Source organism: Pristis pectinata, chromosome 14 (genome assembly GCF_009764475.1).
Source record: "Pristis pectinata isolate sPriPec2 chromosome 14, sPriPec2.1.pri, whole genome shotgun sequence".
NCBI lineage: Eukaryota > Metazoa > Chordata > Chondrichthyes > Rhinopristiformes > Pristidae > Pristis > Pristis pectinata.
The window spans coordinates 19,975,550-19,999,766 of NC_067418.1; the positions used below are offsets into that span (position 1 = coordinate 19,975,550).

At 36.7% G+C, this 24,217-nt stretch overlaps 1 protein-coding gene across 1 annotated transcript in view; it reads right to left on the reverse strand.

The window, feature by feature from the left end:
- Positions 1–308: 308 nt before the first annotated feature.
- Positions 309–24,217, reverse strand: part of hsd17b12a (hydroxysteroid (17-beta) dehydrogenase 12a) — an 85,015-nt gene continuing 61,106 nt past the window's right edge. Inside the window, exons 7-11 of the mRNA XM_052029405.1 lie at positions 17,801–17,835; positions 15,319–15,400; positions 10,803–10,868; positions 7,269–7,418; positions 309–3,237 (exon numbers count right to left, since the gene is read on the reverse strand). Coding sequence (XP_051885365.1) covers positions 3,124–3,237; positions 7,269–7,418; positions 10,803–10,868; positions 15,319–15,400; positions 17,801–17,835 — 447 coding nt within the window. The 3' untranslated portion in view covers positions 309–3,123. The remainder of the gene's footprint in view (positions 3,238–7,268; positions 7,419–10,802; positions 10,869–15,318; positions 15,401–17,800; positions 17,836–24,217) is intronic.

The following is a 24,217-nucleotide window of genomic DNA, read 5'->3' on the forward strand; positions in this document are numbered from 1 at the left end:
CAGCCAAACATAGTCTTCATTGACATTGCTGCACCCATCAACTCTACTGTGGCTGTTGTAACAGAGAATGAAATTACACCAGTAATACACAATAGAAACACATTGAAGGCTACCATCTTGTGTTTATCCAATTAAACATCTCCTGGACTACATTTGTCCCATAATATGCTTTCCATTATAGCAGAAGTAGATTTGTAAACAGAGGACATGTCTCAAAGGATCGATGGTGCAATGAAAATTTATGCCCAACTTTTGTAAAGGAATGCTCATTTTATTTCATATTAAATGATTCACAGAAACAAAAATAATCAGTGTTTCACGAATAAGCTGCTTTATTGTGTTAGTTGCACATATTAACCAGAAATGGTTCTCATTGGTGAAAACAGTCAAGTTCTGCAATACTACTTACAACTGAATTGACAAAATTTCTCAACCTATTTTACACACCTTGGACAAAGACAACCCCTCACTTATTCAGCTCACCAAATCTGCAATATGAACCAAATCGAGCACAAACTTCTATTTAATCAGTTCAGCACCATTGTATCGGTATTGCACACTTAGAAACATCCAGAACTTTCAATGCCACCAGAATTTATTTTACACACACTAGAAAGAATACCATAATGACTCATAGATGAATACACATTCATGTCCCATTTCAGGATTACTTTGAGCGAATCTAAAATTGGGTTATCAGTTATATGTAAACCAACAATTTTGCTACTCATGCTTGCAATTAGTAGTAGCATAGTTTTTAAATTCAGAACCACATGCCCAGCAATGTATTAGGCCAAAAGGCACTTTGCCACGAACAAGTGCCATTATGTAATTTTAGACCAGATTTGAGTATTTTATTCACTTAGATTACTATTAGGTATAAACCAAGCTCAGAGTTTGCAGAAGTTTATAGACATGTATTTTTTTTATTTTTTTGTTATTATTCATATGCTCACATCTTAGCTGACACAGGGATTACAGAAATGCATCCAGTAATTTTTTTTTGTTTTGAGGATTGGGGGCAAGCAGTAGCTTTATCATGATAATTCAATGATCAAGTTCTTCTAGAATTTGGGATAAGCACAAATATGCAGACAAGTCACTGTTAAAACATGGAAACTAAGGCTCTAATGACATGTCAATGCCAGATTCATCTTGGAATGATTCAGGTCATTGTGTTGGATTTAACTATAACTGCACGAATGTAATGTTGGTGATTCTACTTTATGAATAAAGAAAACAGGTCTGTACACATCTGTGAACAAATCACCCTTCTCCCTTCCAATGGTACTTTCTCCTTTATGAACCTTTACCTTCACAGGAAATCAGATACTAATATTTTAATAATAGGAAACAAAGTTGTGAACCTACAAGTACAAAATGTAAGAAATCCACAAGTTGTTTACAAAACTTCAACTCATAACATCTTTGCCACAAGTCAGTTACTGATGTTTGATATTTGCACTACAAGACATGGATGAAAACTGGATTTAAAAATGCTTCCACTATAGCATTTTAAATTAGCAAGAAACTACAAAACATACCTGTTCATTTGATTTCAAATTCAATTCAGAGCAGAAAACTGTGTGGAAGCTAGCTGACATTAATTAAAAACTGGGTGCCAGTTTCTCCTAAACATGAAGCAATCAATCACCTTTGGAATACTAAGTGATAATGGATCAAGTCAAATGTTTGTAGGACAGTCAAATGACTCAAAGTCAAGAAATGCAGTGGCATGTAATTTAAAGGTTTCTTTGGACTACATTCACCAAATCCAAGAACTGTTCAATAGCACCCAGTACAAAAACCAATCTGAAATACATGAAACTATTCTCTCATCACTGCACAGATTATGTCATTGATTAATGTTTACAGCTGGCATGAAAAATTCTTGTACAATTTTCTATGCAACTAAGAGTGTTAACTTGATTCTGCAAGTATTGGAAATACAACCAGATGTTGTTATCTGTGAAAAGTTACTGCCAGAAATATCAGCTTCTAACTGAGTAAAATCAGTATTTTTCAAATCCTTTTTAAATGTGTTTTGACCAGTGCTAATATCTGACATTGGCTTTGTCAAAGCAGTACTGAATTAATATTCTTATCCAACTATATTTTAAGATCTCATCTGGGAGTGTTCGTGATTGGGAAGTTCTTTAAATAACAATGGTATTTATCTTTAGATTACTTAAGACATGTTTTTTTATGGTTTCACTATAGTGAACAGACATGGGACACGTGTCTGTTATGGAAGTACAAAAAATGCGTAAAAAACACAAGTGATGATGGAGTAATAATTCTGCTTCAGGACATTAGATGCTGATGGTGTTCTATGATTATGATACCTGTTTTAACACACAAATAAATGGAAAAACAAAAATTGTAAATGTTTCCAGTATATGCCAAGAGTACACAAACTTAGCCCCAACATAATAGAAAATTCAAATGCTTTTGAGTTAGTACAATGTGTACACTTTGGAACGTAATAACTAATGTGAATAAACATCAAATTATCTGAATAAATGCTGCTTACTTTCCAAAAACAGTTATTTATACAAGCTAACTCTTAATTGCACAGGTAATGTTTACATTGAATTTTTTTTTTAAACATTAAATCAGATAGAGTATTTTCTTTGGACATCTTTATTTTATCTTTCTAAGCCTTATACAGATGGAGATTTGATTAGGATTCTATCTGGTCAAAAGCACTGATGTCGCAGTTTGTTGCAGCTTTTGAATTGGTGCTGGTTCCCCGCCTCCCTCCACCTCCCCCCCCTCCCCCCCCCCCCCCAATGAGGGGTGCAATCTAGCTAAAATCATCTCTTCCATACCAATCCCAGCGGAGTCAAACTTTGTGCTGTTATTTAAATGCATGGACAGAACTCTGCTTACCAGTTTTACTGAACAGCAGTCTTGCTGGGTCTTTACCAAACTAAATGCAAACAATCCTGTGCACAAAAAGGAAATTAAAGAAAGAAATGAAAAATCTCCCAATTTGGCCCTTGGAGCAATTTCACCAAGTTGTACTTTGGGCCACTAAATTTTGCGTCAATAATATTGCTGTTTCACGTGATAGAGAATCGGTTTCCTTGTGCTTCTTGTTGATCAGCTTGCAAGTTCTGGTCAATCCCCTTTTTCTTTCAGCTTCTTAAGTGAGCGAGCACGGATACGCAGGTTGTTATTTGTGATGTACTTCATTACCAGACAAACTGGAAGCACGGATGTAACAATCCAACCCTAAGAAATGTTTAAAATATTTTCATTTTTCCATTTTGAAACAGTAAAACAGTTTGACAAAAATGGTTACATGCACAAATCCTAATTTTACAAAAGAACATTGGATGTGTACAACAGGAGGTACAGACCCTGCTTTTGGAATTAAATTTAAACCCCAATGTTGCCCTTGGAAGTTTGCCTTTGGGTAAAGAATATTAATAAAATATTGAATTTGGCAACTGACAAATTTAAGTATCTTTTGTAATCATGTTTTTAAAGTATTACAAAAATAATTTCTAAATATATAAAGGAAAAGTTGCTGATACATTTTTTAAAAAAGTAAGCAGATGGTTGTCCAAAGGACTTGAGTTTCAAAGTCTATTTAATTTTATTTATATACTTGGTTTGTATTCAGTTATTCAGTTGATTTAAGATTTGAATGGAGCAAAATGAAAAAGTAGGAAATGTGAGACACTACAAAATTACAGATTTCAATACAACGACATGATATCAGAATCAGTGTATAGAGATTATAACAGACTGAAATTAGCAAGTCAAAGCACATGGCTGTTAGTAATATTGGACTAGTGGGTTGGACTGCTGCCCCACAGCTTTAGGACCCCAATTCAATCCTGACCAAGGGTGCTGTGTGTGATATTTGCATATTTTCCTTGTGACTGCATAGTGCTCCAGTTTCCTCTGATATCCAAATTACTTGTGGGTTGCTAAGTTAATTTGCTATGAATTACTCTGGTGTGAGTGGGTGGTTGGAAAATTTTGGGGGGGGGGGGGGGGGGGGGGAGGGGAGAGATGGAATTGATGGACACGTAAAAGAGAATAGGTTACAGGAAATGAGCGGGGGAATGGAACTGATTGAATTGCTCAGAGCCAGCATTTGATGGACTCGATGGCATGTTGAAATGAAATACAAAATGGATAGAAATAGTAGAGGGATATCCCTGGCCATGAGGTTAAAGGCCATGCTAGTGTACAAATACTGGATTGGCTAAATGGTCTCTATGCCATAAGGAAATATATCTAAACTACAGGTTCTGATTATGTAATTAGGTTGACAATTTCCATGGAAATGCAAAAACTGCCTTGGGCTGAAAGGAACTATGAAGGATACAAAAGCAAAGAAAATGAAGTTCGTAAACCATTTTTCTCTGCACTCATTTTAGAAAGGTAATTCTCTAGCAACAAGTCAGTGTTACTTGAATCCATAGTGAACTGACATTTTAAGTGCATACTGAGTTAATAAAAACACAATGAACACAGCAAGCATTTCCCCTGGTCAATGCTGGGGAAAAATTTTTTGAAAATCTTGTGAACGTATACAGAAAAGTCAAGCTTCCCACAAGCAGTTCAGAACATAGTGGGGACATCTAGTGGACAAAAGCATCCCATGGTACTATTTGAAGGCCAGGGTGTTTTCAAGTCTAACATTTCTCTCTCAAATCAAAACCTCAGATTTGGTCAGTAATACAAAACCATAGATGCCATAATCCTTAAATAAAATCAAAAATACTCAGATCAAGCAGCATAATGCAACATTGAAATTTTCATTAGAACTAGAAGCTAGAGATAAACTAAATTGAAGAAATGAGGTGAGGGGGAAAGGGGCAAAGCAGGAGTTGTATCTCCTGCAGCTGCACAGGAAGGCTACTGGTGCTGACCAGAAGTGAATCAGGGCAAAAGGAAAAGTTGTGTCTGATTAATGACTGAAGTTTTTGGATGCCACAAGGAGAATCAACGAGGGCAGTACATTTGATATAGTCTGGTTGATACAGTCTGGTATAAAGTGTGGTTAGGGAAGTAAAGACCAAGGGATCTAAATAAAAGTAGCAAGTTTGTCCAAAAATTAGCTCAGTGTGAGAAAGGAGAAAATAATTGTCAGTGGAAGTTTACTATGTTCAACAAGGTTTGACAGCACCAGGTCTCCTGATTTGAGATATATATTAACGTTAATTTAGGAGAAAACCTGCGGTCCTTTTCCTGTTTGCCCTTATTAATCCAGATCGTTCAATGTGGTTAACAATTGCCCTCAGAATACAAACTACTCAAAAGGCAAGCAGCTATTGAATACTGGCTAACCAGCAAATACTGTACATGGATCACTTCTTCCCCTTCAAGACGCAACAAGCACTCTCACTTCCCACTGTCCAGGAGCTCTAATGTGTTCCAGGTGAAACACTGACTTATACATCTATTTAGAATTAATTTTCACCAGTTACAAACCATCTCCTCTATACTTGAGTAAAATGAAAAGCAGATTGAGTGCTGGTTTTGTGTAACTCTCCCAGTGTACAAGCCTGATCCAGAGGTTTCAAAATCACCTTTTAGCTTAAATTCTCCATTCCATTTGGTCCCTTGCACTGACTGAATTAAGAGCTCAATACGAGTTTGAGGAATATTACCTTTTTTTTTGATTAGGTGTACTACATCTTTTGGGCTTCTGTCAATTACTACAAGTAAACCAGTCCCATTAAACATTCTCTAGACCCATCCTTCTTATCCTGGAAACCACCCACTGTTGTCTTGCATCATCACCCCCTTTGTCACAGGGTAATTAAGCATAATGATGTTACTGAACCAGTAACTAAGGGCTGGGCAATATGAGGAAATGTGTTTGAATCCTACCACACTCGCCAAGATATTTAAAGTAATCAAGTAAACAGTGAATACAAAACTACTATCAGTAATTGTGAGCATGAAACTAATGGATGGCTACACAACTCATCTGCTTCTCAAGGTTCTTGCAGACCCACATCAATGTGTGTTCAGTTTTAACTGCTGATTTGGCTTGGCAAGCAACCCATTCAACAGGTAATTAGGGATACACAGTAAATTGTTGGCTTCATCAGCAACACCAACATCCTGCTAGTGCAAAATAAGCAATCTTTGTCACAGACTTTTCCAATTAAGGAATGCACCAGTTTTGCTGCATTTTAAAATTGTTTACCTTTAAGATTTTTCAATTCTCAAAGGTCATTGACCAAAAACCTTTCCTTGCATGCTGCCTGGCACGTCTGAATGAAGGTACTGTGCAGGAGTAGTTAAAGCAAAAATTTAGTGGTGGGAGGATTGAGAGCTACTAATTAAAATTGAACAGCTCTGAATCAAAGGTAGCACATTTGATGTAGGATACATGACAGACCAAGTCCCACAAGTTCAGACCAATCAGGGATCCAATATACAGTAGGTTTCAAGTGAACAAAAACATATGCAACAATACATCAAGGCATAACAGCCATCAAGATTAAGAATCTCCAGAATAGCAACAGAAAATTTTGTTTAAAAATGTTTAAATTGTACATTTTATATACCTACAACATGCTTGCAGGCAGTTAAGGTCAATGGAACTCAATTTCAAACAAGCATTTCTTAACGAAAAGTGTCAATGATTTATTTCCCATAAAAGTACATTAATTTGTCAATCACCTAACACTTTTGGAAACTTAACCAGAGGCAGTGATTTTGATTTTCAAAGCAGACATGGAAAGGTGCTAACTTTGGCAATACTGCAAAAGTGTTCCTGGCTCAGATGAAAAAGTTAAATTCATTTTGCTGCTGCATTCATTACAATTTTAGCAACTTCTGTTAATAAGTGTGCAACTTGAAAAATCAAAATTGGCACGAGAAACAGACATAGTAAATCCTTAGCTCATATATTTTCCCTTTGGCATAGGAGCAGAGCCACAAACATTGTTATAAAGTTAAAAAAAACAATCAACTTAACAGACTCAATTGAGATGGCAGGATGAGGGATGCAGAACCCAATGTGGTTGTATTAGTAGTTTATAAACTGCAACAAAAGAAGTGTACTAATAGAAGATTGACATTCAGGCGGACTTTGAGCATCTCCAATTTCAAATACTCTACCAACAATCAGCAGTCACACATTAAAAATGGCAACCTGTCCAATCTTCTGGACAAAGCCTGCCAATACCCATCCAATCACGCACAACAGAGCAAACTTAAATGTTTTAAAGATGCATTAAAAATTGAGCCAACAAATTGCACAACTATTGTGGAAAAATCTGCATTCATACCTTTATGGCATGTGGTAAGTAGCCATGTGTCTGCACCTGAAGGCCAACTGTGTCTAAGGCAGCTTTCACGTAGGTTGCTGGACTCGGTGTGTCCACAGTTGGTGTTCGGATCTTACTCAACTTGGATACCACATAGAATGGAAGTATGCTCTATAACAATAAGCTCAGAGTGAAAAGTCAGTTTAAGAATTGTAGAGCACAAATTAGGAATAGGCCACTGGGCCCCTTAAGCCTACTCTGTTATTAAACAAGATCATGGCTGATCTGATTATAACTTCAACCGCACTCTCCTTTATCTGTAGTAAACGTTCAGCAGTATAGTGCATACAAAATACTAGTATGCAAAAAAACTTGCTCAGGAAAGGAAATTTAAATATAAGCCACTAGATGGTGCAAATAGGGAAAACTACTAGCCAGATTAAAAAGGACACTTGGCTTTTAATTTAAAAAATAATTTTTAGTTAAACTTTCTCCACAGTTCTAAGAAAAACTTAAATTTGTTTGCCTACTGACAACAATAAGCAGATGTGGACTTGGTGAAAAATAACCTTTTAAGCTTAGAAAGAAGATATGGTTCCCAAGATCAATGATTGATTTGCATTCATCAGTATTCTGGATAATAACTAGTCCAAACTGACTGAACAATATCTTATTAAAAACATCATTCTTAGGATGCACATGTTGCTAGCAAACCCATTATTTATCCTAATTGCCTTAAAAGTGGTGCTATGCCACCTTGAACTGCTGGAAAGAATGCAACTGAAAGGAACTTGCACCTGCTGCTTTGTTTTCCCAAGTGTACAAGGTCAAGGGTTTGGGAGGTACTATTACAACAGCCTTGGCAACTTAATGTGGTGCATTTTGTAGACGGTACAAACTACAGCCAGTGAACCAGTGGCTGTGCAGTGAAACATTAGGGTGGAGGTTTTGGCTAAGCTGTTGATGACAATAGGGATGTTCTTAGAACTTCTCTTGACAGTTTAATTGTTCAAGATCACAACTGGATCTGGCAGAACTTAGATCTGATCCATTAAGTGTAAATCATTCAGCTCTAGGACACAGTGCTTTTGCTGTTCATTACACACGTATGTATTCTTGTTTCCATGCTGGTGCGGGCTAAGCTTTAGACATGCGTGGTGCTGCTCCTGGCATGATCGTATTGAAACAAGGTTTGATTCCAGGCTCCATAGCAATGGCCAAGTGAGGGGTGCGTCACATCAGAGGTGAGAGACAGTAGTGGAATTCAGTTTTGCTGATAGCCTTCAGCGTCTCAGATGCCAGTATAGAATTGCTATAAATATTATGGATATATTGATTTTTAAAACAAATGCCAATGACACGGATGTCCTTAGAACAAAAATGGAGCACTTTCTCCATAAGGGTTGTGTCATGCTATCAATTCACCTTTCTTACTGTGACTCTTACCGATAGATAGATGGGCAAGGACAAGGCAAAGTCAGTTTATCCCTCACCAGCTGCTACACACCCAGTTTACCATCTGTGTCCTTCTGGTCAGCAATGATACAAGTAGATTAGTCACAGGCTCTCCTGAAGGTGGAGAGACTGTTTCTTTCATTAAGGAGCAGATTAAGGAAACTTTAAAAACATGTATGAGCGGATTTCAGCTGAAACCATCTCAAACCATCCAGGTGCCACTGCATCTTTCATTCAGACATTTCCTCCCCTATTTAAGACAATAAATATGTTGACCTTTATTGCAAGAGAATTTCAGTGAGAGTAAGAGTACAATTAGTCTCACTGGTGTCGAATAGTGCCCTGATGAGAATGCACCTGGAATATTCTATATCTAGAATTAGGAGATCAACCCCAAAATAAGTTGTCAATCATTCAGGACTGGGAGGAGAGAAAAAGGGTAGCATCTCTTAGGAATCTTCTACTCAAATGTTGTATTTAGTGACTGAGCATATTTAAGAGATTGGCAGATTTTTGGATATTATGGGAATTAAAGATATGGGATTAATACAGGAAAGTTGTATTCAGGTACAAAAATCAGGTAGTTTTACCAAAAGGCAGAGATGCACTAGGGGCCAAATAGGCTATTGTTTTCTTACATTCTTTACAGATGATGCTGGCAATTTACTGTGGAATGCAAAAAGGCACATATGCCAAATCAAACAGGGTTTGATTTGGCATATGCATGCCTCCTTTACGTGAAGGATTAATAACAACAATTATACTTTTAATCTGACTGCTATCTTGATGGTTCTTACACAAATTATCAGATTAACTGAAAATGAATTCCATGACTTGTGGTGGTGGGATGTAAAGTCACGTTGACAATTCCTTGACTAGGCAGAAATATTTCAATTTGTTTTTGAATGTCTGACAAATCATGATGGTTTTGTCTAAGTATTACAATTCAATCCTATAGACTCAAGTCTAGATTTAATAGTTTCACTAAAAGTCAAAGAACTGCATCACTGTTATTTTGGCATATCTGAGGAGATCCAAGTTAAACATTCTGCAATGTGAGGTTTGTTATATTTAATGTTTAAGCTGGGAAAGTGAGGTTTTCTTTGATTTTAAACACCCCATTTGTTATTTCTCAGATAAGGTGCACTGTCTATTGGAGTGTTTATTCTTCTAATATATACATACACTGAACAAAAATGAATGTGTCTTAATTCAGAAAGCTGATACAATAACAAAAATGTTTGACAATAGCAATCTAACTGGCCAAATACCATATGCAAGCAAAACAAAATGTTTTTTCTAAACAGAGCTCAAATTCTAGGGAACAGAATCCCTTACTTTGGGGTAGCCAATGTAAACCAAGCATTCAAATCAGGTAACAAAATACTAGATATTCTTCAGCCATAATTTTGTAAAACACTCAAATTTCAACAAAATTTGTTTCCACTCACTGTACCTTTCATTGGCCTCCAAGCGGAATAAATTTTTTAAAAATCTAGGCAACTGTAAGATTAAATGTTTTTAAAAAGCAGCCGTGGATTAATCCCATCAGCTAAAACTTTTGGAAATTCAACTTCTGGATACATCTCAAATGGAAAATTTACAAAAGCTATACAAGGGCATGATTTGTGTTTTTACCAATAATAAAAGGTTTCCCAAGTTAAACTTTGTATGTTGCCTTCACATCTTTTAACTCAATTATGGACTGAACAATATACACTATACTTAAGCAAGCACCATTAGTGATGCCATGAGAGTCTCATAAAAGTACATGAAAATCTCTCTCAGTCAGGCACCAGCATTGAAAACTTTACAGAAACCAACAAGCCAAGAAGGTAGTTCCACCACCTGAGGGAGAAGCAATAAACTATTTGGGGAAATTTACTTGAAATTGACACACAATGCTAGTTTTTGTAAATGAAGACATTTCATTTTGATCTGCTTTTAAGATTGTGCACCTTCTCATTTTCTTAGCAACACTCATTACTCTTCTCTTGCCATATCATAGTGCCAGTTCTGGATCCGATTTATTAGTTGCTATGACAGCAGTTGTTCCTATAGTAACCACAAGGGTATTTTCCCAAAATAAGCTCTGCTTACCTGGACAATGACCCCCTTTCTGTTGTACTCAGCATGGAGTGCTTGTGAAAAATAATCCACAAATGTCTGTCAGAAATAAAGAATGAGAGAAATTATTGTTTCAGTTTGAGTATTAAACGATTGGTTTAATTTAAGAGTTTTAATCCTGGTGCATTGTTCCACCTGCAGGAGCTGAAGTCAGGAATTCAGGCAGACCTGACAAGCCCTGCATTAAAATCTGAGAGCCCCAATGACCTCTGCATCTGACTGCAGTAAGAAAAGCTTCAAAATCTTCCCCAAAATCACTTTTTCTGATAACATGCTCCCTAGGTCCAGACAAGAGAAATGCCAATCTTAATATTCTCTTTGAAATGCACAGGATTCTGGGAAGTATTTAATGAGTCATTGCAAGAGGATTGGCAGCATTGGCTTTTCTTCACAGGTCACACTGCTATCGTGGTGTCAATCATAAGGATTTACCTTTGTCCTCCTACTTTTTATTTACATGCAGTCACTCAGCAATAATCACAAATGTTGCACAATTCCTTATGTAGGCTGACCTCTGCACTCTCCTCTGAAGTCTCAGTAGAAGATCAGAAATTTCCTCTCAATATTGGGAAAACCAAAACCAAAGTCTCTGATTGCCATTACAATCATTTCTGGTCCCACCCTTCTCCCTAGGATTAGCAAATCTGAACCAGACAATTTGCAACCTTACACTACTCATTTTCATCTCCAACATCACTGGCTTCACATCTGCCTAGAGAGTTTATTGCTGAAAGCCTCATCCATACTTGTTTACCCAACCTGGATATTCCCACATCTTCAAGTTATCCAAAAAACTGCTTGCATCCTTACTTGCACGGATATTGTCTTACACAGCAATTGCTAGCTTATGAATGAATGCAGGCTGAACAATAATGTTTTATTAATTCTCATGTTTTCATTCAAATTTCTTCCGTTTCACCCTACTCCCTTCTGTCCTACATCATCCCCATAAGATCTGTGGTCCTGAACTTGTTCTTTGCTCCTCACTGAACTTGAAATCACACTACCACTTCTGACGATGCTTTAAATCATTCTTGAAATAATTGCTCTAAATCCTGGCTCCTCATTTCCCTCAATTAATGTACCACAAACCTATTTAACCAAGTTTTTCTTTTGCATCGTGACCTTTTTGTAAGCTCCACAATTTCTGTTCAATAATGGCCCTGAAGCATCTCAGGATGACAAAAACATTATAAAATGGATATTTTTACTCAGGACATCAATCTTCTAAATTCCCAGAGTGTAGGTCCTTCCAACTCAATCTTGCTTCAGATGAGAACACCCTCAAACTAGATATTAATCTAGTGAATCAATGCTACAGCATTTTGTAAGACAACTTTATCCTTTCTAAGAAAGAAGCTGTACATAGTACCCCAAATGTGGCCTCAAAGCTCTGTCCATTGGTGACAAAATTTCATTACTCTTGCACTCCAAACGCCTTACAGCAAAGCATGCCAAAGCAGTAAACTTTGCTTGGGTAGGGATATCTAGAGTCCTGGGAGAAACAATTATGCTTTGCACTGTTTAAAGTTCTCTGTTCTTCAATACCATCTACCAAACTTAACAATTTCCCCATATTCTACTACCCTCAGACTCATTTTAATACTCTTTATAGATTTTGTCCTCCACATAACTTTTTACCTTAATGTAATGAACCTAGATAGATTACTTGCCAGTCTTTCATCTATCTCACTGGCAAATCTCGTAATTAGATTCATTTGGCACCACAATAATAAACCAGTTATTTCCACCTCATTTTCTGTTAATCTATTCTCTATACATATGGGTCAACTAATCCCAACATCCCTTGATTACTCAGGGCATCTCAGAATGCCTTCTGAAAACCAAATACACCTCATCTACAGTTTCCTCAGTCTCTTCCTAATCCTGCACTTCGGAAGTAGCAAGAATTTAACCCTTTGCTTTTATTTTCATCCATGTGCTATCCCTTAGAAGCAATATCCAAAAGAATACCAACAGATTCCAAATGCACATTGAAAATACCACAATGCATCTTATCACCATCTCTCAGCCCTTCTAAAGTTTGGGCCACACAGCTCATCAGTTGTTCAATAATGCACGTGTCAAAACTTCCTTCAATTAATAATTGGAAAGTTAATGTTTGGTGTTACAAGGATGCTAACCCCTTTCTGACCAAAGAGATGGAACCAAATCATTTGTAGGCTCAATGCCCTAAATAATTAATTGAAGCTTCCGACTTCATATTCTCTGTTGCCACGACCACCCACGTTAACAATTGTAACGTGCCCCCATCACACCCCACCAGTAGCCTAAACTCAGTACTGATCTCCAGGCTTAAATATCACATTCAATGTTCCAACTCTGACCACCTGTAAATGTGAATCATCCACTTTGCACCAAGTCTCATTCACCCTTTCTTGATTTTACACATTGGTTTCTGGGCCAGCCATGCCTCAAATTCTAAATTCTCAGCTTTTACTTGAGGCCTTCCATGGCTTCTTTTCCTCTCATTCAAAATAGTGAAAAGACAACGGAGTAAAAGATGGGTCAAACAGAATAGTAGGAATTCAATCAAAATTGAATTCAATGCAAGCCTTGCCTGCATTGGAATTATTCCTTAAAAGTACATAAATATGAATAATTATATACAAAGAATAAACAGAAATATCTATACCAGATAGAAAAAACCACATGGAACAAATTCAGAATGGAAGTTTACAGCTTAAACATTTCTGTCAAATTGGATGTGATGGTGGTTAAACAAGCAACTAAAAGACTGGGACAATGGTCTGAAGACTAGAATTCAAATTCCTGCATGGCATCATAAGTCCTGTTTGGGTAGTCAAACAGGTTTGGAATAAGAATTCAAAGTAATAGTGTCAAATGTAAAAATTCATATTTTGCACAAAGAAATCTGCCATCCTCTCTCAGTTTAGCCTATGTGAAAACACTGCAATGTGGTTCATTTGAATGGCTCAAGTGGCCAAGCAAGCCACTTAGTTCACAGGCAATTCTTGTTGACATTGTCTGAGACTCCCATATACAGTAGAAGACTAAAAAGAGCATGCATCCTAAATGCCCCTCTTTTCTGATCAATAAATTAAGATACAAAACTTGGACTCAATAGTTGAAAGTGAGTATTTTTGCCAAACTAGCCATATTTCTCATATTTTACAAGACTTACCTCAAGTAGCTGGCAGATGGCATACTTCTCACCTTTCCCAATACTAGCTAAAATATACCACCTCATGTTTAATTCATTTCTCATCCCCTGAATTCTAAGCTATATGGGAAGGTCTTGTCTGTATTACAACACATTCCAATGCTTTATGTGCTTTCATAGCCTAACCATTAATAGAAGTGCATTTACTTTACAATGGAGTTTTACATATGTTACAATTATGAGCTCAAGCAAGCTTTCAAGAATATACATCCAACTATCTGCAAAAATAAGTGTTAAAATATATAAAATGGGGACTATTTAATAGAATTTTAAAATTTAGTGTTTTGTCTGAACAGGTATAGTTTGGCAGAAATAGTTTTGTTCAAATGAAGGGAATAATTTAGTACAGGAAAATGGAGGGTTATGAGCTGTGTAGGAGGGAAGGGTTAGACTGATCATGGAGTAGGTGTTTATATAGGTCAGCACAACATCGTGGGCTGAAGGTCCCATACTGTGCTGTTCTATGTTCTAAAATAGAAATACTGTTTAAAAACCTGGATTTCAGCTTGAGTAGCAACTCAGTTACTGTCAACAAAAACCACCAATATAAAGATTGTTCTGTTGCAGAATGTACAACTGTTCTAAAAAGACAGGACATTATCACCTTCTAATCAAGATCACCAAAAACAGATGGCCTGATCACTTTCAAATTGCTGTTTGCAGGAGCTTGTAGCATATATATTGGGTGCCATGATTCCCACAACAATTACACCAAAAATTTTGGAGATCATGAGAACTCTTTTTTATAGTGCAGTTTGATTTTTGTCATCTTGTATTCCAAGACTTTCCTAAATAGTTTAGAAAGCAGAGGATGAGACCCATGAAAAATATAGCAATCCTCCGCAGCACTTTACTTGCCACTACTAATCTACCCCAAAATTTGTCAACATTCAGTATTTCCAATTTAAGCACACAGGTACTCCAAGCACTTTGCATTAACTATTACCTTAAGTCTCAAGCCAAGAAATCCCTCCAAAGCTACACATTTCCATCTAATGCACAAAACATTTTAATGCAAGTTTTCTCTTGCTTCTGAAATTCACTTCCAAAAATAATTGTAACATTTTGATTCTGTTCAAACAAGTCAATAGGAATCACGGCCAGGTAAAACATTTATCAGAATGGGTTCACATCATATTTATAATTTTTATACCATTTTGCTGGGAAAGCAGGTTCTAAGCTAGAGCACACAAGACAAAAGTTACAAATATAAGTTAACCTACAATTCTTTTCTAAAAAAAATAAGATGTACTATTTCAAATTGAAGGGAGAAATAAGTCTTACTTTGGATGCAGAGTAGAGCGTCAGTAAGGGTACTGGAAACAATGCGCTTGCAGATGACACATTCAGGATGATGCCCTTTGACCTTTAAAACATAATATTAAAAGTAATCAGTGAAACAAAGCAGGATATTTACACAAAAATAAATGTTGATATTGTAAACTGAAGGGATTAAGCAAAACTTCAGAAGTTACGGCAATGAATTCTCAATTTGTTTTGCACACACATTGAAAAGAATTTGCTTGACATACAAGGTTTCAATTATGCTGCTACCTTCATGTTAATGCAGAATGGCCCAACGAGTCCGCGCCGCCCATTTTAAACCCCAAATTAACCTACCCGTACGTCTTTAGAATGTGGGGGGAAACCGGAGCACCCGGCGGAAACCCACGCAGACATGGGAGAACGTACAAACTCCTTACAGACAGCGACAGGAATCAAACCCCGATCGCTGGCGCTGTAATAGCATCGCGCTAACCGCTACGCTACCGTGCCTTTCAGTATGTATCAACAAGGAGATAACATATGCTTTGTGACAAGGTGCAATTCCCTTTGCCAAGCCATCTCACAACATCTTAAGTCTGTAATGCTGTACCATAACTTAGTCTAAGAAATCTGTGTGGCCTTGATATCAAAGCAAACGAATCGTGGAAAGCACTGCTATTCAAAAAAGCAATGAAAATACATATGCATCTAAATGATTATTGTACAAATGGATAACTCAAATGGAATGAAAGTAATTTTTCAAAGTTTGAATGGCAGATTTTTTTACTGTAGAAAATATAGTTTTGTTTAAAAAGCAAAACTATGCATTGACAATTTTAAGATAGACACCAGGCACTATAATACCCGTTTGTGTGACAGAACCAAGTGGTATACCTTACACACAAACCAAATGGATATGACAACCTGGTACTTTCAAACATTACAGATACCAGCTTACTCTGTTAGAGTTAATTTAATTGATTATAAATTGCCCAGCTACAATGCTGGTATTTGAACAGGGCTCTGGATTGCTGAACAGTAATTTAACCACCAGGTCACCAAATACTGTCGAAACAGAGTACAATCTGCACGCTTATTAGTTTGAGGACAGGTGCATAATTGATTGTCCATTGTTAACTACAAGAAATGAAATTACTTTCAAAAATAGAATCTTAATGCACAAGATGGGCTTGTTTTCAGATGGGTTTGCAATGCCATCGTTTAGGTTTCAAGAGTGTGTACAATCATATTGACATCAAGTTACAGATTTAAGACTGCACAAACCAAAACAGTGAAAAGGGAAAGAAAAAAATCTGACCACACATTAAACAAAAACTCAAATCAGTTTCAGTGACAAATCATGGAGCTTTAAAAGTTAGATGTTCATTGAGATGGCTGCTTCAACTGCCACGGTTTCATGTGTCTCTATTGAGAATGAGCCATTTAATCACTTTTTACCAAATCTTTTTAGACTCGAGTTCCTTTTCAGGCATCATATTCCTTGCACTTATTTTTCTCCTCTCTCCCCAAAACAACACCTCCCCACCACCACAGATGCTGCCTGACTGGTTGAATTCTACCAATTTTTGTTTCAGATTCCAGCATCTGCCGTTTTGTTTGTTTTCCTCCCATTCTCTCTAGTCCTCATCTTCCCGGTCAAGAGGCATCCTCAACAAGACAGACAACCACAAAATGAAAAGTGGCATCAAGTGGCCAATGAAGGAATGATCAGCACTTCTAGCTTGACAAAGGTCTGATGAAGTACAATGCTCATTCAGGTGTGATTTGGGTCCACTGTTTAATATAATCTATAATAGTTACCAGAGAGAGGTAAAATTGTGTATGGTCTGTTTCTGTTTGATCCTTAGGTTAATGAATGCAAGAGAGACAAGTTATAATCACAGGAAGAAGTGGGTGTAAAAATATGGAGAAGTTACTTAAGTTACACATCAATAAAACAAGTGGTGCAGAGAAATACATGTTGAAAAATATTTAAGCCTATTCCACCAACGACAGACATTCATAATGTTGAGTGATGACATGTGCGACTAATGAATTGGGATTCTCTGAGTTATAGCTTAAGTACAGCCATGGCACTGTTCTTGGCTGTGGATTCTCTGGAGTTCCATGGCTTTTCCCATTCTTTCTGTCCTTATGGGGGATGGCCAATTCTGCTTTAAATGGCCAATGAATTATGAGTCACTTTTCACTTGTGCTTTTGGCTGGTGAGGTTATCCCAGGGAAACACTAAACTGACAGGCTTTAAGCTGTCAGAATCTACTGAACAAAACTATTGTTGTGTTAGACTGATGACTCAGATTGTTCAGTTAAAGCAATTGCTGCAAAACTGAAAAGGAGACATTTCTTACAGCCCATGAATCATTCTCTGCTACGATACATACATTGTTAATCATTTAAGCAGAGAGAAAAGGCTCATTAGTCATGAAATGAATTCTTGAAGGAATCTCCCTTATAAATAATAATGAATTCAATGACTCACCGTTGTACCATGGCAGGCAATACCATCGCAGACATCTGGAGGAAAAAAGAAATATCAGAATGTTTTTCCCTGCAAACAGGAACTTCTGCAAAACATGTTGCTTGCTAAAATGATTTACAACTCTTCAAACAAAATAATCATTTGTGTAAGACCAACTGAAATAGTAAGATTTTCTACAAATTTAAAATATTCATTTACAAGCTATTCAAAAATTGTGACATTCAGCCTCTAAGTTCATAATCAGATAGCTACAGTTGTTTTATAATATTTGCATAAATGAACGTCATTGCCAACAGGTGCAGTAACTTTACCTAAACAGGGAGCATATTGCCCCGATAAACCAAAAATATGCATATGAAAATGCCACAACTGATCAAGCAGACTTGATCCAGAACCAGCTTTTCCAAATTGTCTGATTATACTCAAGAGGCATATCTGCTTGTGTTACCCTGCCTTTTCAAAAGAAAAATCCACAGCAACAAAGCAGCCATGCAGGCCATCCCCAGGTTACGAACACTGCACTTGTGGACACTCCAACATACAAATGAGATTCCATAATATTATTAAATACAGAAGTCCGACATACGTACATATACTTGTTCCCATGAATGGGGAAAACTAGCTTTCTCTCTCTCTCTCCATACCTTTAGTAATTGTTCTTTATCACCTGTGTGCTTTTGAGGCATACATTGTAATGCTGTGGGGACATGGTTATCATAATCGCTCGATTTTGGTGTATTTTCTGATTTGTGGACAAAAAATGGACTTATTACCCGAGGATGGTCTATATTTTATTTTGCTGTCAGTCTGGAGGTTTTAAACCAAGCTTCAGTCAACTGGGCCAGACATTGTTTTTGCAGAACATCCCTTGCCAAACCAATAGCCAGGGCAGCCAAATCAAACCCAATAGCCGATGAGTGAAAATTAACTTGTGCACAAGGGCACACAAAATTCTGGAACTCTGTCCAAGTTCATCCAGAGGGGGGAAAAAATCATCTGGGCTTCTGAAATAATTCCTACTTTACTCGCAAATGGATCTTGCAAGTAGCTGAATCACTAGTTGTACTGAACAAATCAGATGACTGAAAACCTTCAGCATTGGACTTGAATAAACCAGCTGTGTGAAGGAGACATGTGGAAAGTATTTGAACATTTTTTATGAATATGCAATGAGGAAAGGCCAGAGTGCCTTGAAATGAATATGATGCCACTGAAAATGAACCAAAGTAACACCATCCTCTACTGGTGATAAAACTCCAGTGGGTAACATGCTGTAGCACATTCACTTTGGTTGCCTCTTGTTAAAGCAAACTATGCAGGGTTCCAAGATAGTCAGAGCCAGTGTGAGAGAGCACAGAAACAGGCCCATTGACTCACCAAGTCCATGCAAATAAAGTGCCCATCAGCACCAATCCATTTTCCTTCTCCCCACATTTCCATCAACTCCCCCCTTAACGTTAGGCAGGTGATAATTTACAGTGGCCAATGAAACTACCTGCATGTCTTTGGGATGTGGGACGAAACTGAAGCAGAGGAAAGTCACTGGGAAAACATGCAAATTCCACTTAGACAGTACAAGAGCTCAGGACTGAACACAGGTTGCTGGAGTTGAGGCAGCAGCTCTACTAGCTGTGCCACCCCAGAACAACATACTTTTGAATCACCCTCTTGCAAACTACAAAATAATTAAAATCAAAACAAGCTTGTTCTTAATCTGAGTGAACTATTTTCTGATGGCATCAATTATCTAAAATAAATTGCTCATGATAAATTCAGCAATACAGCAAGTGCAAATAATCTGATTTATTGTGCTTGACAGAAGTTTTGAACTTTTAAAAATCAAGAAAGGAATAACTATTAATTTATCAAGCTCCACAAGTAACAACGTTCATCAAGATGGACTAGCATAAAGGTGATGGTAGTGGCTTCTGTGCAAGGTACATTGAAAATGAGAAAGTTACTAGGATTGGATTCATAAGGCCTCATTTTATTGAAGATTGTGATTACAGTAATAAAAAATATGCTTAATTTTTATAAAAATGTAGATTGCAATGGAAATCTACATCTGCGAAATTTAAAGCACCTGCATTGAGCCCTGAATCAAAATCTTTAAATATTTTATCAAAAGGCTGTAAAGCAAAAAAAAGTTGAATTAGATTAAAATAAACATTGACATCCCAAAGTTGTCAACTTGCATGAACAGTATTGTTGGTGCTAATTTAAAAATAGAGTATGGCATTGGTGACTTCATCAATTGGCTGTAATGCCAAGTGTACTGATGTTAGAAACTGGATAGGTTTCATGGTGAGTATAGGTGATTTTTAATTTCTGTTCTGCAGAAGATTCTGAGGTATTTCCTCCAATGTAGAAAGCCAGCCATGATTTTAAAACAAATTTAAGATCACATGACCAACTACAGAATTCAAGTTTCCTGAAAGCTAAGTCAGTCAATGGGAAAGAAATAGAATCCTCATTATGCTTACACGCAGTAGTACAGCTTCATGTTTTCCAAGTTCATGGCGTTTTCATTAGTCAAGTTAATTTTTTTTTAATGAGTGAACTGCCACTTCCATTGGGAACAAACACCAGCTGAAGAACAATTTTCAGATTCCTGGAACTCCCCTTAGTGAGTGCTTCTGGTTACAAACTGACTGCAGGGCTTCACCAATCTCACTCACTATTTTATGTCATGCTAAATGAAAATGCTTATTCATTCGAGACAGATGCAACAAAATATTAATGATAGCTGGGTCAGAGGAAATCTATGAACAGTTATCCTAGTGATGTTAAATCAAGAATGCCTTCCAAAAATGGCTTTTAAAATTCCAGGGTACTGTAATGGAGCACCACACAATGCATACAGAGGTGCTCTTCAAATTTAACTTGCTTCTTTCCTCTTCCTTGCATCACATTCTCCGCTCCAAATCCCTTCCCCCCACTGCCGTTATATATTTCAAACACAGTTCCTTCTAAAAAAACCTGTTAGCAAAATTACAATTTTCCTGACTTCACGGTTGTGGAAACATGCTAGCACATATTCTTAAGACTCAGACGACACTTTGCAAATGCTGTTTAAAAAAAATCCGAATATTAGGTAGCACCCTTGGGGAGAAAGGCAGAATTAATGTTTTGTGTCAAATCAATGACTCAGTTCATCTCTCTGCAGATGATTCCTGACCTGCAGAGCACCTGTAGCATTTTGTTTTGAATTTACAGCATACCTAGTGTTTTGTGTTTGGATTATAAGGAGCCTCGTGGTTAAAAGGCCATTTGGATAAATAATTATGAAGCCAAATTGGAATCTGCCAAATTGATCTTGCCCTCAATTCACCATTTAATCACATATACATTGATACCTACAGATTATTTAGATTTCAGTATGTAGACTTAGAACAAAAAAGACCCAGAAAAATCCAGAAGCATTCAGCAGATCAGATAACATTTGTGGAAAGAAAACTAAACTATTGCTCCTCTTTTTATAGATGCTGCCTGACCTGCTGAGCAGTTCCAGTGTTTTGTTTTTGTTTCAGATTTCCAGATTCTGAAAGTTTTTTTTGATTTTCATTTACAAATGCAATGAACATCTACGTTTTAGTAAATTACACCAATCCCAACATTTCCCCATACTAACTTCTGCATAAAACATTCTGATGAAAAATTAAAGAAAGGCAACAAAGTCAGGGTGTTCAAAAATAAGATTCTAAAAAAATTAACCAAATTTAGCACATATTCAGTTCCTTCCATCTGGATTAGTTTAAGGCCACATCTTAAGTGTGAAATATGAAACAGACCAAGTACTGTAGAAGAGGAAAGTAGGAAATGACAAGCATGTGTGCATACATCTAACAGGAGAATTAAGTGCTCTATTTTGAAGACAAAAATATCAGTTATGAAAGTCAGTCAGCCGGTTCTGAAAGATGGACTAATAGACTTGAACACTAATGGAGAGCTAAAAAGTTAAATAGATGTAGTAAAGTAAATTAATGTAAAAAGGATATTAATCATATAGATTGCTCATTCCATTCTTACTGGAGCTGACCATTGCTGTGCTTTGCCTTTTGCATTCCTGACAGTTAGGCTATTTTCTGCCAGCATTGTTCCAAATCAACTAATCTGAATGAGGCACAGCTTCTTATGACTCAAATACGACAGCTCCTGTAATTGTGCTGGACTGGGAACTGAAATCAGTATGTACGCATCTATACAAGGAAGAATAAAACAAATCAGGATAACAAGCTGGAGTGAAGGTAATGCCAACATCAGGGTCAACCAGTTATTTTAAATGTACCATGCAAATACATTTGTTTCATTTTACATTTAACTGTTCAAGTAAAAACTCAATTTGAGAATGAAACTTCCTCACTTACAATAGTTCAAAGCTAGCTACCAAATGCCTGTGGGCTCTCCCTTTAAAAATCAGTCTCAGAATAGGCTAACAATCTGACACATTGGTAATTAGGTGGTTAATATTGTACTGATCTATAAACTTCTCAAAGATCCAATTAATGAGTAGCTGGAAATAAGTGCTCTGACTTCCTGTTTAACTCTTGATATTAAGAAACAAAGAAACCAAATGCCTGTGCTACAAAATACAAGTGTATTTATACTTCCAGTACTTGATATTTTATAAATGGCATGGTTTAACCTATTTTAGGATTAAAAGACTCAGTGCAACAATATACAATTGTGTTATCCTTGAAATAAATTCTCCATTAAATTTTACTTTTAGTCACACAACAGATTTCACCTCAGCATCGGAGCCTACAAAGAGAAAGCAACATCTCAAATCCAGGTCCAATGCTTTGCCAATGTAACAGATCTCTTGATACAAAAACTACATGGAGTAAAACTCCAATAACCTGCACCCTTGGGACTTTACTGGTGCTAAATTGGCAGATTTTGCAGACTATTGGATATTACTCCAATTACTATACTAACACTTAATTCATTTTATTTTTAAAAACACATTGCAGTTAAATATAACCAATTTAAAAAGGAGCATAGTGAATGGGACCCCAGTGAAGTTAAAAGGAGCACAAGGATTTGGGTTCCAGGGAGTAAAAAGGAGTGTGAGAAACAGAATGAGGCAAGTGAGATGTCAAACTGTAGGGATTGCCAAACAATAAGAAAGCTGATGCGCAGAATTTCACCATAATATGGAGTTGAAAATTCAACATTAGGCAAGACTGTTGAGGGAGTCAATCTGGACCAATTCAAAAGAAAAAAAGTTGAGTAATGAACAGAGCTCTGCATTACTGGAGTGAGGAGGAGCACATTTCATTTGATTAGCCAGATGTGTAAGCAAACAAACACAGCATTCTGCAGTTTGAGCATTCCAAAAGAAATGCAAATAAATTTATGTAATTGTGTATTCACACTGTTTTTCCAGAGCCATGACAAGGAAAATCTACAGAAGCAAAAGCAGAGACTTCCAAGCTTCCATATCTGGCCTGTGCTGTCTGATGAGAGTGCTTATTTGCAAATTTGGTAACAGCATTGCTGAGCATTCTCTCCTGTGCACAGATATGCCACTTTAGCATACATGCAACAAGTCAAAAAAAATTGCTCCTACAGTTTTTGTTCAATGATTTACACAATATCATTTACACAAATACATTTTTAGACTGCACAAATCCTGAAAATGTGGCAAAAAAATTGCTCCTACAGTTTTTGTTCAATGATTTACACAATATCATTTACACAAATACATTTTTAGATTGCACAAATCCTGAAAATGTGGCAAAAATCCCCACCCAATAAATTTCAACATATAGGTTCCAAATAATAGTATGTACGAGGAAATTTGATCAAGATTAGTTTACTCATATCAGATTGTTATAAATCAATTTTATAGTACATAACCATAAGTCTTTATAAATTAGATTGTGTCCAAAATCATTAGACCTTAGAGAACCGTTAAGAGTATTTGAATGGTTCAGATTTACCAATCAGTGGTAGTACAAAAGTTAAACACTTCCTCACACTTCATTTTTCTGAACAAAAACTAATTTTATATGTTATATAAATCTTAAATTCACGGCATTTGTTCCCCGAAGCAAGCTTGCCAATGCCCATGGAGTCTGTTCATCCGCACACTCCAACACCCACACAGTCTCTCAGGCACACAGACACACACTCTTCCTCTGTAGTTTCACCTAGCGCAAACTATCAAGTATATTTACCAGCAGAAAGACTTGGGAATAGTACCTACATTGCTAATACCTTGAAGTCATGATGCTGCAACAAGAATTAGTTTAATTATTTCAGTGTCTGAAAAAGAAATCATTAAATAGTGCAGCTTTGGATTTTTCTTAAAGTATGCCTTATTAAATGAATCTGTTAGGAACTCCCCATTATATTGCAGTGTCTTTTGTAAAATTTCACTTTTCCTTTCAGAATACACAGAGTTTTAGCTTT